Below are 13965 nucleotides of genomic sequence, written 5' to 3' on the forward strand. Positions count from 1 at the left end.
CTTTTCAAAAAATGACGATTTGTATTGCATTCTATTAAAAAAGAGCTCATATTTAATTATCGCATCAGAAAAAAACGTTGGTATACGATTATACATTTATACCATTATACGTGTACGTATGTTTTAAATTTTAATGGCGAAAACGCGTGAGTGGGTTCTCAATATAATACGTATATTAGACATTTATTTGGTGATCGATCACTTCAAAGTATTTAGAAAATGTGAAAATTGGATTTAAAAAATGAAAATTTGGTTGTTTATATACTATAATAAAAAAAGAGGGAGGAATACAGCTATGTTTTTAAAATATAGTGTTCAATACATTTCAAATTTTATTTATTCTATAGTAATGAGCACTAATATAACAGTGTAGTACACAAAACATTGGTAGATAGCTGTTATGAGTGTGTACCACCCCTGTCGCCTCTACACTAAAAAAAGAAAACTTTGCTCGTACAATTGCTACTGAAATTAATTAAATAGTTTATTCAATCGTACATTGTCGCAGATGTGACATGGGCAGACGCAGACCGGACTGGTGGTTGGAACAGCAACATCAACAGCAGCAGCGGGACTTACTGGAAGACGGTTGTCCGAGGAATGCAGCCAACGCAAGGGAGAGGGCTCGGATGCGTGTGCTAAGCAAGGCGTTCGGCCGACTCAAGACCACACTGCCGTGGGTGCCAGCTGACACAAAACTGTCTAAGTTGGACACGCTAAGGTTGGCCACCACATATATAGCACACTTGAGCTCGTTGCTAACGACTACCGAGCACATCGCGGACCAGGGAGAGACCGGGACTCAGGTTGCGGTCACATCTGCGCAACCAATAAACTATGCCATGGTAAGTATTAAACTTATACGTTACATTATATACTAATATCGAGCAAATACACTATAGGTAAGTAGAATTAATCATTATCATGGATTATTGGATAATTATTTCCAAATATGGATAATACTTTATCCTTCTAAATAATCGACTTTAAACTAATGTTCATTCTTGACCATAAGTTTTTTATCCCTATCGCCGTTAAAAAGGATCAGATTCAAAAGTTACAATAGAATATGAAAACCCAAGTCCACTTATGATAATTATACGTACATATAAACACACTTAAAATAATGATTAATTGCATTAAGTGGTTAATGACAAAAATGTACACTGTTATTATTCCGGTTACGTAATGTTATATTGTAATAAGGTTTTTTTTTCAAATTCCTAAAAAGTTTTAATTAAACAACACAGTGAAAACAACAGTAAGAAATAACCGATAAATAATAATATTGTTTCTGCAAAATAGAAATGTTAAAAGTGTTACAGAGCATTTTTTCGAAATACGTCAAACCACGATTTAGTAGTCTAAATACGTGTTAATTATGCACACAATTTAATAATTTAACCGAACTAGACACAAGAGTGATAACTAAAACATGACGTCACTCCTAAACATGATTATTAATGTATGATGTACGTATACATATTAAAATAGTAATACTGCAAACGTTAACGGCGGCCAAATTATCGCGTTTCGTTCGTTAAATATTACAATTTTTTTTTTTTTTAATTAGTTGCTTTTGGTTTAATATTGTAAGAAAATGTGTACTGAAAATTTACTCGATATTAATTTAATTAATTAAATTCACATGTTTGACGTTATGTAGTATGTATACTTACTTTATGATATCACATAGCAATAAACGCCTTGGCGAAAATAATTATTCATTTATTTGTGGAAACTATAGTGTCATTCTCAGGTTTACAAGGCCCCTGGACTTGCAATATAATATCAAAATCCATAAGTACACTAGAGTAGCGGCTCTCAATCTTTTTATAGGTATTCGAGTACCACCTGCCCATTACGAAAATTTCTACGTACTTGATCTGATAGCCTTCTGTTTTTCATTAATAAATGTATACGTTATTTGTTACATGTAAAAGATTATGAAAGGATCATCTAAATTGCTACGAAATTAAACATATACTATTACAATATTTTAATAATACGTATCTGCAGTATCTATATTAACTATTCAAAATGTAATAATGCTGTGTGTTATATTCTAAGAACAGTCAGTTTGTTGTAAAAACGTTATTTTCATCTTGCAAATATTGGTTTTATCTAAAATATATTTAAATTTTAAGTCGTTGATAAAATTTTTGGAAATATTTTTATTTACACGATATATTATATAATTGTATATATGCGAGACTTTTCGAGGTGCGAGGCCCTGTGCGAGAGCCCTGTTTGCCCTGCCCTCGGGACGGCACTGTATTAGCGAACGAACATAGAAGACTGTAATAACTGTGAATACTTTCGGTTTTTAAGTGAAATTCTATTTTGGTAAAATTTATGGCACAACATTTAGCAAACCGTGTGTATACATGTCGTCTTCAGGACGAAGATGGCATTTGTTCGAGTTGTCAAATGCGACAACGACGTTTTTGTGTACGTATTCAATTCGTCAGTTATGTGAACACTGTGTAAATTTGAATAGTTCGGGAAACACTCCTCATCAAAATGGACAGGTATTGAGTCCACTAGTCTAACATTAATATTTTAAAAATCTTGAAAGAGTCGACATTTCCTATTTATAATTTAATTTAATGTACCAGCATGTAATATAATTTATCTGTAAACAAAAACTATCCAAGTAAAATGTCTTTGTAATTGACAGTACACACAGATGGCCTCACTCTGATGTATAGTTTTTATAAATCTATAGATCAATCATAAAAAACTTTTAAAAATAAAATGTTCAATTGTATTTATAATAATTTATAATTATATCAACGCAATTAAAAATGAGGCGTAAATAGGCACGAGGCTTAAGATTACTCTCTCAAATTTTGTATTCAAACACACGGATATTAATACGCAGTTATTATGATTTAAACCTAATATAAATCACTCGTAAAGTGAAACATTAAAAAATATTTAACAATTTTCAAATCATTTTTCTCGAAGACTCATGAGAAGAGAAGGGGAGCTAATTATTTTAAATCGTTTTGAAATTATCTTGTCATCACTTATCGAAAATATTGTATTAAAACGTAAAATCCAGCTATAAATTGAATATTGTCGGCCTGCTGAAAAACACTAAACGAATCGACGAGTTTGCTCATTTTTCGTTTGTAGAATTATATATTCAAATAATATGGACCATGAACTAAGCACTCGGTGGCGTACTTGTGCGATAATACGTTATAATATGCTGATAGACATATAATAATGTTATATCCTTTTTTCATTTTTATTGAACAGCAATATGTGTTGATAAAATAATTATTAATTTGATTTTCACGAAATAAAACAGAAAGAACTTTTTTTTTTTGATTTAACGAACTAATATTGTATGTACAATGGCAAACGTTGCGTCGGCGCTTGCCCTACATTATAGTTGTTCCATATGGTCATATAATAAGTGTACCGAGTAACTCGTGTATATAGATAAGGTGAATATAATTATAAATTTATGTCTTTGGTGCATTAACGATATTGCATTTAAAAACAGTTCGTGTACGAAAATAGTAAATAGCTATATCCGGTCGTACAGCATCACTAATAATAAATTGATCGGTGGAATTATTGAATTTTTAAATCTTACGAGCATATTATTCTCTAGAGCGTAATTATTACAGTTCTTTTCATTGATATAATATAATTTCTTCCAATCTCGCAATATAAAATAATAATAATAATAATCAAACTTAATACAATTTAATCAAGGGTTCGACAAATTTTTATCGTGTAAAGGAAATTGGTCGGTTCATTAGTGATTGCAAAAAGGTGTATGATTAATTTGTTTAGAGCTTAATTTACCATAAAGAAATGGACTTGATTAATTTTCGTTGAAATATTGTTTGAAGTGGTTGGTTTTGCTGTGATTGGTATACTTTTTTTTTTTTTTAATATATTTAAATACTTAAAATATTATTTATAATTATTAACATTTTCATTTTCATTACTGAATCGAATAACGAACTCGACTCATTTAAATGTATTTAATTACATTTGTTCAATAATAATGATATATTTTTGAGTAAGTTATCAAACTTTATTTTTATTTGATTTTCATCGACTTAACATTTGAAGTTACAATTATAAATAATAAATCTCTATATACGTGATTTTTACTTATTAATCAATAATGTATAATACCTACAGTTGTTTTTTATTATTAAAATAATTTTTATTAAATTCAGATAAATCATAATTTTATAAACCGTTTATTTGATATATTCTAATTATCTTACTACTCAATAAATAATGAGTTACGATTGTATTATATTACGATTACATTTGAATGAAGTATTATTTCTGAAAAATAATTTACTATTGATAACACATGTTTGAAAACTTGACAAGATAAATAATGGTAACTAGGGTATTAAATAATTTGATAAATTTAATGTTATGAAAATGCATTCAATATTCAATAGCAATAATATCATACTTCTTTGACTTAATTACATAAAGTAATTAAAACTATTAAACTCAGTCCACAGAATGATTAAACAATATAAAGTGATCGAAACATAATTAAATTTTTTTTATAAATATCTATTATTGTTTTGATTGGATTTTAAATCATACATTTTATCTTGACCATTTGTTTTTTTCGAGGAAAGAAAGCATAAATATATATATGCACTTTAGTCCACTTAATCAATTGTAGTAATTGAAACTTCTAAAGTAAATAAATAATGAATACTCTATAGGTTTGTTAAAGGTTTTTTTTCTTTTGTCAAAATATTACTGGAACAAAGTTAAGTATAAATTGAGAACTGCTAATTTAATTAAGAAAATAATTTAAATATACGTATATATACCTATATAAATTGGAGTTAACGTTATGTTTTAGTAATTTACATCGCAATAATTTTGTTTACCAAATTTTTATAATTTTTGAAAGTAAAACACTTTATTCTATTTGCCGGTTATGTCGTTTTTCGATAGATTAAATTTAATGATTGTATCTTACCTCTGTAGATTTTCAAAATGCAAATCCGATGTGTCGCAAATTGTCGACTTTTTTTTTCGAGTGTAAAATATTTTTTTAGTCTATCCGTCCAAAACTAGAACCTTTTAGCTTTTATGGTAATAAATCATTTTAAAATAATTTAAAAAAAATGCATGATCATTAATTGAATAATAAAATGAGCGCAATAAAAGAAAAACGACTAATAACAGGTGTTTAATTATTGATTAATATCGATTCATGTCACATAATAAACACTATTAAAAATGAAAATTTAGTAAAAATTTATCAGTAAAATTATACTATACATTTTTATAATAATTCATACCCATACAATGTTGCAAACACGTAGGTCTACGCCTATAACAGGCGTCATATTTAATTTTAATGCATTTTATTTTTATTTTGTCATTTAACATTGAGATCTTAAACCCGCGGCCGTAGCCGTTTCCCTTCAAAAATGAGATACCGTTTTATTCACTGAGAAATTAAGAATTAAAATAATGCGCATATTTCAAACAAATAAAATAATTAGCAAAAATATATAAAAATAAAATAAAATTTAATTAACAATTAGTTACCTAAATCTTTTTATGATTGTACAGCATTCCTGAAATTAATGAAAATGTGTTTAAAGAAAAGAAATACTAGACAAATGAATAATTATTTTACTTTTTGCATTACCTATAAATTTCTTCGTTTTCTAATTTACTGATAGTATTATCGATTGTTTCACACCACTTTTTTACTCTGTAGACTATAACAATACTTTTTATTTTATAATAGATATATGTTTTAATTTTTTTCATATAAATATATTTGGTTTTTATTTACAAAGATTTTCTTAAAAATGCAAATGAAACGGCTCACATGCATTAGTAATTTGTAATAACGAAAAGAATAATTCTACTCAAATAAATGGTGAAAATACTAGAAATATAGTGTTTTATGAAATGTAAGTATCTAATAAATAGTTACTATACTTAATTACTCTATTTTGGCGTTATGGACATAATATCTTCAACAAAACATATAAGAACTTCTTTTGGAGTCAGAATTTTATCCCAAACGTATTTCTAATCCAAGAGTTAATTTCATAATTTGTATCTTTGTAATCTTGAACTAAACCAAAACTTTGAATTTTCAAAACCATTATATTATTAGATGAAATCTACAAACTCACTAAAAGTGTATTGAGCCATACTATGGAAACAGCTTCATGAATAGCTTGTTCAAAATCAATTGTTTTAATTTTTAGATATAGTGTCAATTTTAATTCAGCACATTGATTATATGGTTAAATGTATTAACATATGTGTCAGTGGGCTTATTGTTTACAAGACAAAACACAACTGGTATAATATAATGTTCATTTCTATAGCCATGTATTGTAAACATTTGGGTAAAATGTTTGGCACTGTAAATAAAATATGTACTATTGTACTATTGTCTATTTTCAGAATCATATAATATTTTTAGATTTTCATACTTGGAAAATGTTAATATATTTTTACCATTATCAATAACGAGAAAGAATTGTTCTTCAAAAGTTGTTTTAATCTATCTCTTCAATATTTTTCGTTGAGTAAAGATTAACGGGTTGCATAAATATTTTTCTGGATTTCATAAATATCAGTATTATTTAAATTTGAACATTTGGTATAATTTTTTCCAAGTTCTTTAATAGTATATATTTTTTTTATCATGAGAATAAATCATCAATTGCTTTTCGTTTACATGTAGTTTTCACTATTTTTTGGTTTGTTTATTTTTTCATTTTCTGGCAAACTATCATAAAAATTTTTATGTAACTCATTAGATTATTAGAACTATTTATTTAATTTTATTTGTGTACATTACTGCTTGGCAAGTAATTAAACAACATTGCCAAAGTGATATTGATTTTCGTTTATACGTAATATTTTCATTAAAAACATTTGTAATTTACGCGAATTATTAAAGGTTTGCCACGAGAACTTTTAAAAATTAAAACTCGAGACAAATACAATAACCATAAAACGCATTCGACTCGATAGTCACTAGTCGCGTACAGTTCAATACTAAAAATATAGCGAAATATCTCAACGAAACATTTGCATGTCTGTTTCATACGAGTGAAGTTTTTTATGAGACCATAAAAACCAACATAATGATCGGTGATAAGTGATAACTAAACTGGTACACAATTTAACCTATGTACGTATTTGTACCCGTGTATACATCTTGTACATATCTTAATAATTAGGCTTAATAAAATTTATAATGTTACGATGTTATCGACTGTTACTCGCTTACTTTGTAATACGGTCCACAACACTGGCGCAGGCTTCATAAATAATATAATATTTTGTAGGGAAATGGACGGCGGCGGAGGAAAACGATATCTCATTTTTGAAGGAAAGTGAACCCGCCCGCAACCGACAGGTCATTAGGTCATACATCGGGTATAAGTTTTCACGTTTTCGAGACAAAAAAAAAAAAAAAAAATATGTTTGATGTGTTTGTATAAATATTTATTATTTCGATCATAACGTATTCTATTTTTTCGCTGCACAGCATTCTGATATAAACACATCATATAACAATAATAACATTGTCGAACTGCAGTTGTCGTACACGTGTAACGCGTAACTAAATAATCGTCTCGATCATAAGACGCGTTCTTCGACGCGTTTTATGCGCGTGCATAAAATTATATATTTATTATATAGGCTACAGAGTAATAAAAGGAAAAGAAAAACTGAGATCCGTATCATGGTTACAGAGTTGCTATGTTATTTATACATAAAACTCAGTGATGTATCGTCAATAAATTTCCGAACGAAAACATGAGTTGTTCTTTACGATACTCGGCAAACATCCGTAAACCTTAAAGATCTCACGTAAACCTACATCGCTAGATTTTATTTGGATTATTTGTGAGTGTTCGAAACCCTTAAATTTTTTCCCTTATCCTTCTCGTCTATCGTTGCACACCAATCAATGCCGTCTAAGTTATATTTATGTGTAAAGGCGCTACGGCCAACGGAGTAGATTTGTATTATATAATGTGTACCAAAATACACAGGTGATTCAACATTGCACACTTATCTCCTTTTTCTTCTACCATAATGCAGTTATTTAAAATCTAACTTTTCGGAATATTTAAATAATATGCTTAAAGAGTACTAAAATTTGAATGAGTAATTAAATTTTGTGTACCAACTAAGAATAATATTTTTGGATATAGGTTTTTTGATGATTTGAACATGTTGGTTATAACTTATAATCAATAGAAATGATCTAGTATAGTTAATACTAGATCTGATATTAAATCTATTTTATATTTTCGTAAAATGATTTATTTTTAAGGACTATTTTATTATTCTCTATAAAAACATTTTAATTACTGAAGAACTACTAGCTTGTATAATTTTGAATTAAATACATCAATATTTTTAAAATATGGGGGGGGGGCTTTTGAGAAAAAAAAGCCTTATTGTCGCAGAATATTCCTTAGGTAGTAATAAAAATCTTAAGAATGTAAAAATTTAGTCTTTAAAAATTCCATGAAATAGAATTTGAATAAATTAATAATAATTAAATGAAAAAAAGGGATGAGCATGTTTCATAAATTACATTGTTTATGTCCGTCATGTGTTTATATTATTTTTTCACACACTTAGTGCACGTGTTAGAGTTTCGTGTTTAGGTATGTAACTATTATATTATTATTTTGTTGATAATCAATGAACACTGGAGATAGGGTTTTTATATTTTTACGTATTTTTTTTTTCTGTTAAAATTGTGTAGCTTGAATTAATTTGCTTAGTTCCTGATGTTTTATTCTCCAATGAAATGATACATAATACACACACGCGATATGCATAGATAGATTCATGACTTGAAATATTATGTACCAAAATAAAGTTGTTTCTTTAATATCCTTATAAAATCTATTCAGTTATTGTGTAAATGAACATTTTTGCTGCATAAAAATTATACTTCGGTCATGAGAATAATTTGTACAGTATAGTCATTATACTTTTTTTTTTTTTAAGGGAATTTTTAATTTGTTTTTTAAAATGTATATTTAACCATAATATTAATTAATATTTAACAATATTTATTTAGAAAATTGAATTCTCTAATTTTTAATTTTGACAAATTTGTCTATATTTCGTTTGTATAGGATCTTTCAAAAACTGAACTGAATTCTTTGTTTATTAATATTAACACTGAATTATAAAAACGCGTTATAGTAATAATAGTAATATACCTTTGGTTTTTTTTTTTTTTTTTTGAACATAATGTCAAACCATTTACAACACGTTCATATCGTATTTAAAAAAAAAAAAAAAATGAATACTTTTTTATTTAGAAATCTATATATTGTGTCGCCACGTCGAGAAACTTTTAATACGTGATCGCAATCATTTTGGACTTCAGAAAATATGTCACGACAAGTTAGACTCTATTGAAATGCATTAATTGTTTACAGTAATCCCATCGTGTTGTCAATAATGTCAACTGATTTAGCAACATCAACCAAAACTAGACTAAGTAAGATTTCGATGCGCATAACAATGTATTTAAAGACATTTGTTTTTAGAGAGTTTTTTAATTTTTATGTACATCTCGTTTGTAGAACTCGAAATCACTGACGTGTCCGCGTGGAATTGACTTATACATTGCTTAATATCTAAACCAGCTGAGTTTAAAAATTTGATAATGAAATTGGTGAGACCTTTTGCAATAACTTTAGTACTTATACAAATCCTAAAAATCGTTCTTTAATGACTCATGTTCATATCTAATGCATATTGACATTTGTTCCAATGTTGAAACATCCAGAACTTCACATCTACAATTAAACTGTAGACCGGACTATCTTCTTCCTTAATAATAGCTTGTATAATAATATTTGAAGACGCAAATAAAATATCATAATATACAATGTTAGATGTGCATTTTGCATTTTTAAATAAAGACATTAAAACGTTATCAAACTTTATTTTCCAGGAATAGTAAATCAACTAATACCTTAAAATTATCTAAATTGTTGTTTGTTTGTTTTGTAGTTTCTTGTTCATGTTTGTTTAAAGAAGTATTTACGTTAAGATAATAATGACTCCATAAACCTTGTATCTTGCCGTGCACAATAAAAAACAAAGCGAATTACACTATTATTAATATTTGCCGACTTTTGGTTATGGTCTCTTCGACAGGACTTTTAAATTTGAGTTGTTACCGCTCCAATACTTTTTGATGTCACATAACCTTGGCACTTGGCAAACGATGTTTTATGTGAATTTTCCTCGTTACGTTTTATTGTCATTTCCGAAACATTTTTCCAATCATTGTATCCCGAAACTATCGAAATATATCGATGTTTTGTACGAGCTGTGGAAGTAGTAAAATGACGTCATAAGAAACAGTAAATTGTATCATGTTGAACAGAATACTCAATCCAAGGAAATGTTTTGTAACAAGCAATTTTAAAACAACGTTGTTCATCACCAATTTTACGACGGAAAAAATTAATGAATAGCCGAATCGGTTGTTCATCACAATTTAAACTTATATCGAATACTTTTACATTAAAAGAAATCGGATTATCGTTTAGTTTGACAAATTTTTTTTCGTGGTCTATCTATAAGTATTATAAATTATAATGTAATTAATATTTAATGTTCTTGTTGAATTAGGAATAGGTTTAAAAAAAATTGGTTAATAATTTTATCATATTTAATTAACTCACAAAACATTCGCTCACGGAGTATACGGACTCGCTTGTCAACCGTGACAATGTGACATAATAAACACCTATTCTTTATAGTAACGTTGTTAAATTATTGTTCATGTTCAGCAGCGGTGACTGTCGAATGCCAATTCGAGCGACGACGGTCGTGTTATTATTATTTCGGAAATATTTTATGTAAATTTATTTTTAATTTTTATCGTATAATAATATGGAAGTTGACAGTTTGCAGATGCGGGTTTTTCCTATAGGCGCTCGAGAATCGCCTATTAATTTTACGATTAATTCGATTAATTACAATACACAAAATATGATTGATACATACGGGTATCTCGCAGTACGCTAGTACGCCGATGTATTTAGATTTCAATATATAGTTTTTCGTTTTTTATTTAAAACGCATATTATTTTAAGTATATTATGTCATTTTAAAAATATGTTGATTAATTTTTAAATATTATCTATTTAAAATATGAACCAATTCACTCTGTTTTACGGAATATTTTGTAGTATTGTTAACTTTTGAGTAAAAAATAATAATATAATATGGTATAAACATGTATTATTACTATATTATGATTAAACAATAACAATAATATTATATTTGCAATGCTTTAAAATTTTTTTATAAAATTACCGTAATACGTAGTAATATTAAATAAATTACTTCAATAGCTATATATTATGAAACGATGTATTATGCAATATATACCTAGTGATATAGCCTGACAGACCGTCTATGTTCAAAATTGTTTTTCGTGTGCAATAATATATCGTTGAATTCATATTTAACACACTTATTACAGTAACTCAGTTGACGTCTAATGTATTGTACAGCAGAGTGGTACCCATATGCACACCTTTTTTTAATTTTTTTATAAGATTTTACTTATGAATCATTTTGACTTATGGTAACTTTTTTAAATAATCATAAAAAGATTTAAAAAAAAAAAAACTATAACTGCTATTTATTTAAAAAAATGATTTATTTTTTCGTTATTCAGTATAATAAAATTGTGTAGGTATAATCTCCTGTTTTGTAATAAAATAATAATATGTCGAAAAAAGGAGAAGTTGTTCATGGTTGTGGTCTGTAATTTAACGTTATACGAACGGAAAATTATTGAAATTTTAAGTTGTTTTATATGAATATAAATAGTTTTTACTATATTTGTCACTGCGTATATTTTAATAATGTAAATTTTGTAACTGTTTTTTTATTCCTTAATATTTTATAAGAATAAAAAAATATAAACTGTGACGAATTAAATAATATCATTATACTACTATTAAAATCTCTTTTTTTTTATGTTGTCACATTTGAACTTCACTTAATTCTATAATAACCACTACACCAGCCATCAGTTATTGTGCCCTTAAAACACCAGATACTGGACTAAATGAGCAAATATTTAGATGGTAGAATTATTACCGTTACTTCGTTTAATCGGTATTCAATTGAATAATATAATATCAAGGATACAATCAATTGATAGTAAGAAATTGGTCGTTGGGAAAATTATTCGTTTTCAAATCAACACATGCGTTAAAAGTAACTATAAATATTATGAAAAACTAGTAGTGTGAAAATAATTGTGATTCATAAGTTATGAGCTATCTTTGATATATATATATTATATATTCATAAAATGTTCTAATATTAAATTTTTTGCATGTTTTATTTATTCTCTCGACGGTGTTATTATATTTCTTTCGTTTTCTATAAAGATTTCTGCTCCAGTACAATATCGAACCATTTTCAGATGATTTAGCTTTTCTTCTTTTTGTAGGGTTCTTATATATTTTTCATTTTTTAAAAATGTTTGGTGAATAGCATTTAATATAGATGAAAATCTATTATGTCATCCCTTTACCGATTTATTGGTTTTTGGAAGGTTATATTCATCAACATAGCAATTCCAAATTCTAATTGGAAATTTTTGATTTTTCCTTTTCCCGTTTCTATCCATTTTACCAACCAACGTTTTTTCAAAATAGTTAAATAATCGCCATAAATCAAATTCCAGTTCTCGGTACAAAGGAGAGTATGCAAAATGTATTTGTAGATACATAAATAATATATAATGATGATTATTGTTCATTTTATACCTCTACATGACGTTTTTAAACTATAGTATTCAAATTTCGCGACGAAAATATAACCACGCCCAATTTCAGTTGACCGATTTTACCACAACTGATTTCATTCGATGAATTGATGTAAACTCATAAACCATAATATCATAATTCTTTCATATATTGACTATAGTTTAGTGTCTTATAAATATTGATAAAAAATAAATAAATTTGTCTACTTAATTGCATGCAATTTATTTTTAATAATTTTATTAAAATTAATTATTACAGTACAAAATGTGTTTATGATTTTGTTGTAAAAATAATTATAAGTTTATAAAATAAACAAACTTTAATTATCTTTTGTCTAAAATATTCGTGGTAAAAATTCAAATCTATCTTTAAAAAAAGATTCTGAGACTGGTGTATAAAAATAGGCTGTTCTAACAAATCAAAGCAAGCTAAACTTAAAAATGTAATTTCATAAAATATGTAAGCTACTTATACTTCAATCTAAATTTATAGTAAGCATTTTATAAGTATACTTCTATTTAGTTTTAATTTAGCACATTTTGATTTGTGCATTTTTAAAGATATCGCTTTTTTCTTGTAATCCTAAAATTGTATTTCAAATGGTTCAAAAGTTATAATTTATGTAGGTAAACTATAAAGTATGAGAATTATCATTCATTATTTATGAACTACTACCATTTACTTATATACCTTACCTTACTTTAAATTTAATATTAAGATACATTATATGTCTAGCGGTGTAGCTAGTAGCTACTAAAAAAATAAAATAAAAAATAAAAATATATATTTTAAAACTAAACAAGAAATATTTCTTTATTTTAAACCTTACTTATCGAAACCTTTAAAAGAAGCAATTTACACAAATACTATAAACTCTTCAGGTAAATTAACATTTTTGTTGGAATGTAAATGAAATCTCTTCGTGGTCTAAAATTATAAATAAAGTTATGCCTTATGGTTTAAAAGATTAAACATTTTAGAAACTAGACAGTAGCCACGACACTAGACACCTATCGTGGAAGTAGAAACACAAACTTCATTTGAATTTTATATCTATAAACATTTTGTATCCTTCATCCTCTACATTTCTTATGGCTGTCGCCTGTCACTGTAGTGAAAAATCATTCATATT

At 27.0% G+C, this 13965-nt stretch overlaps 1 protein-coding gene across 3 annotated transcripts in view; it reads left to right on the forward strand.

Moving 5' to 3' along the window:
* Positions 1 to 13965, forward strand: part of LOC112594986 (transcription factor 21) — a 42267-nt gene that overhangs the window by 8340 nt on the left and 19962 nt on the right. For all 3 annotated transcript variants that reach the window (XR_003114680.1, XM_025340042.1, XM_025340041.1), the window contains exon 2: positions 509 to 845. Coding sequence is in view for 2 of the 3 variants with exons in the window: in XM_025340042.1 (XP_025195827.1) it covers positions 516 to 845 (330 nt within the window). In the remaining variant the exon portion in view is untranslated. The remainder of the gene's footprint in view (positions 1 to 508; positions 846 to 13965) is intronic.

This window comes from Melanaphis sacchari, unplaced genomic scaffold (genome assembly GCF_002803265.2).
Source record: "Melanaphis sacchari strain LSU unplaced genomic scaffold, SCAv2.0 Contig24_pilon_pilon, whole genome shotgun sequence".
Taxonomy (NCBI): Eukaryota; Metazoa; Arthropoda; class Insecta; order Hemiptera; family Aphididae; genus Melanaphis; species Melanaphis sacchari.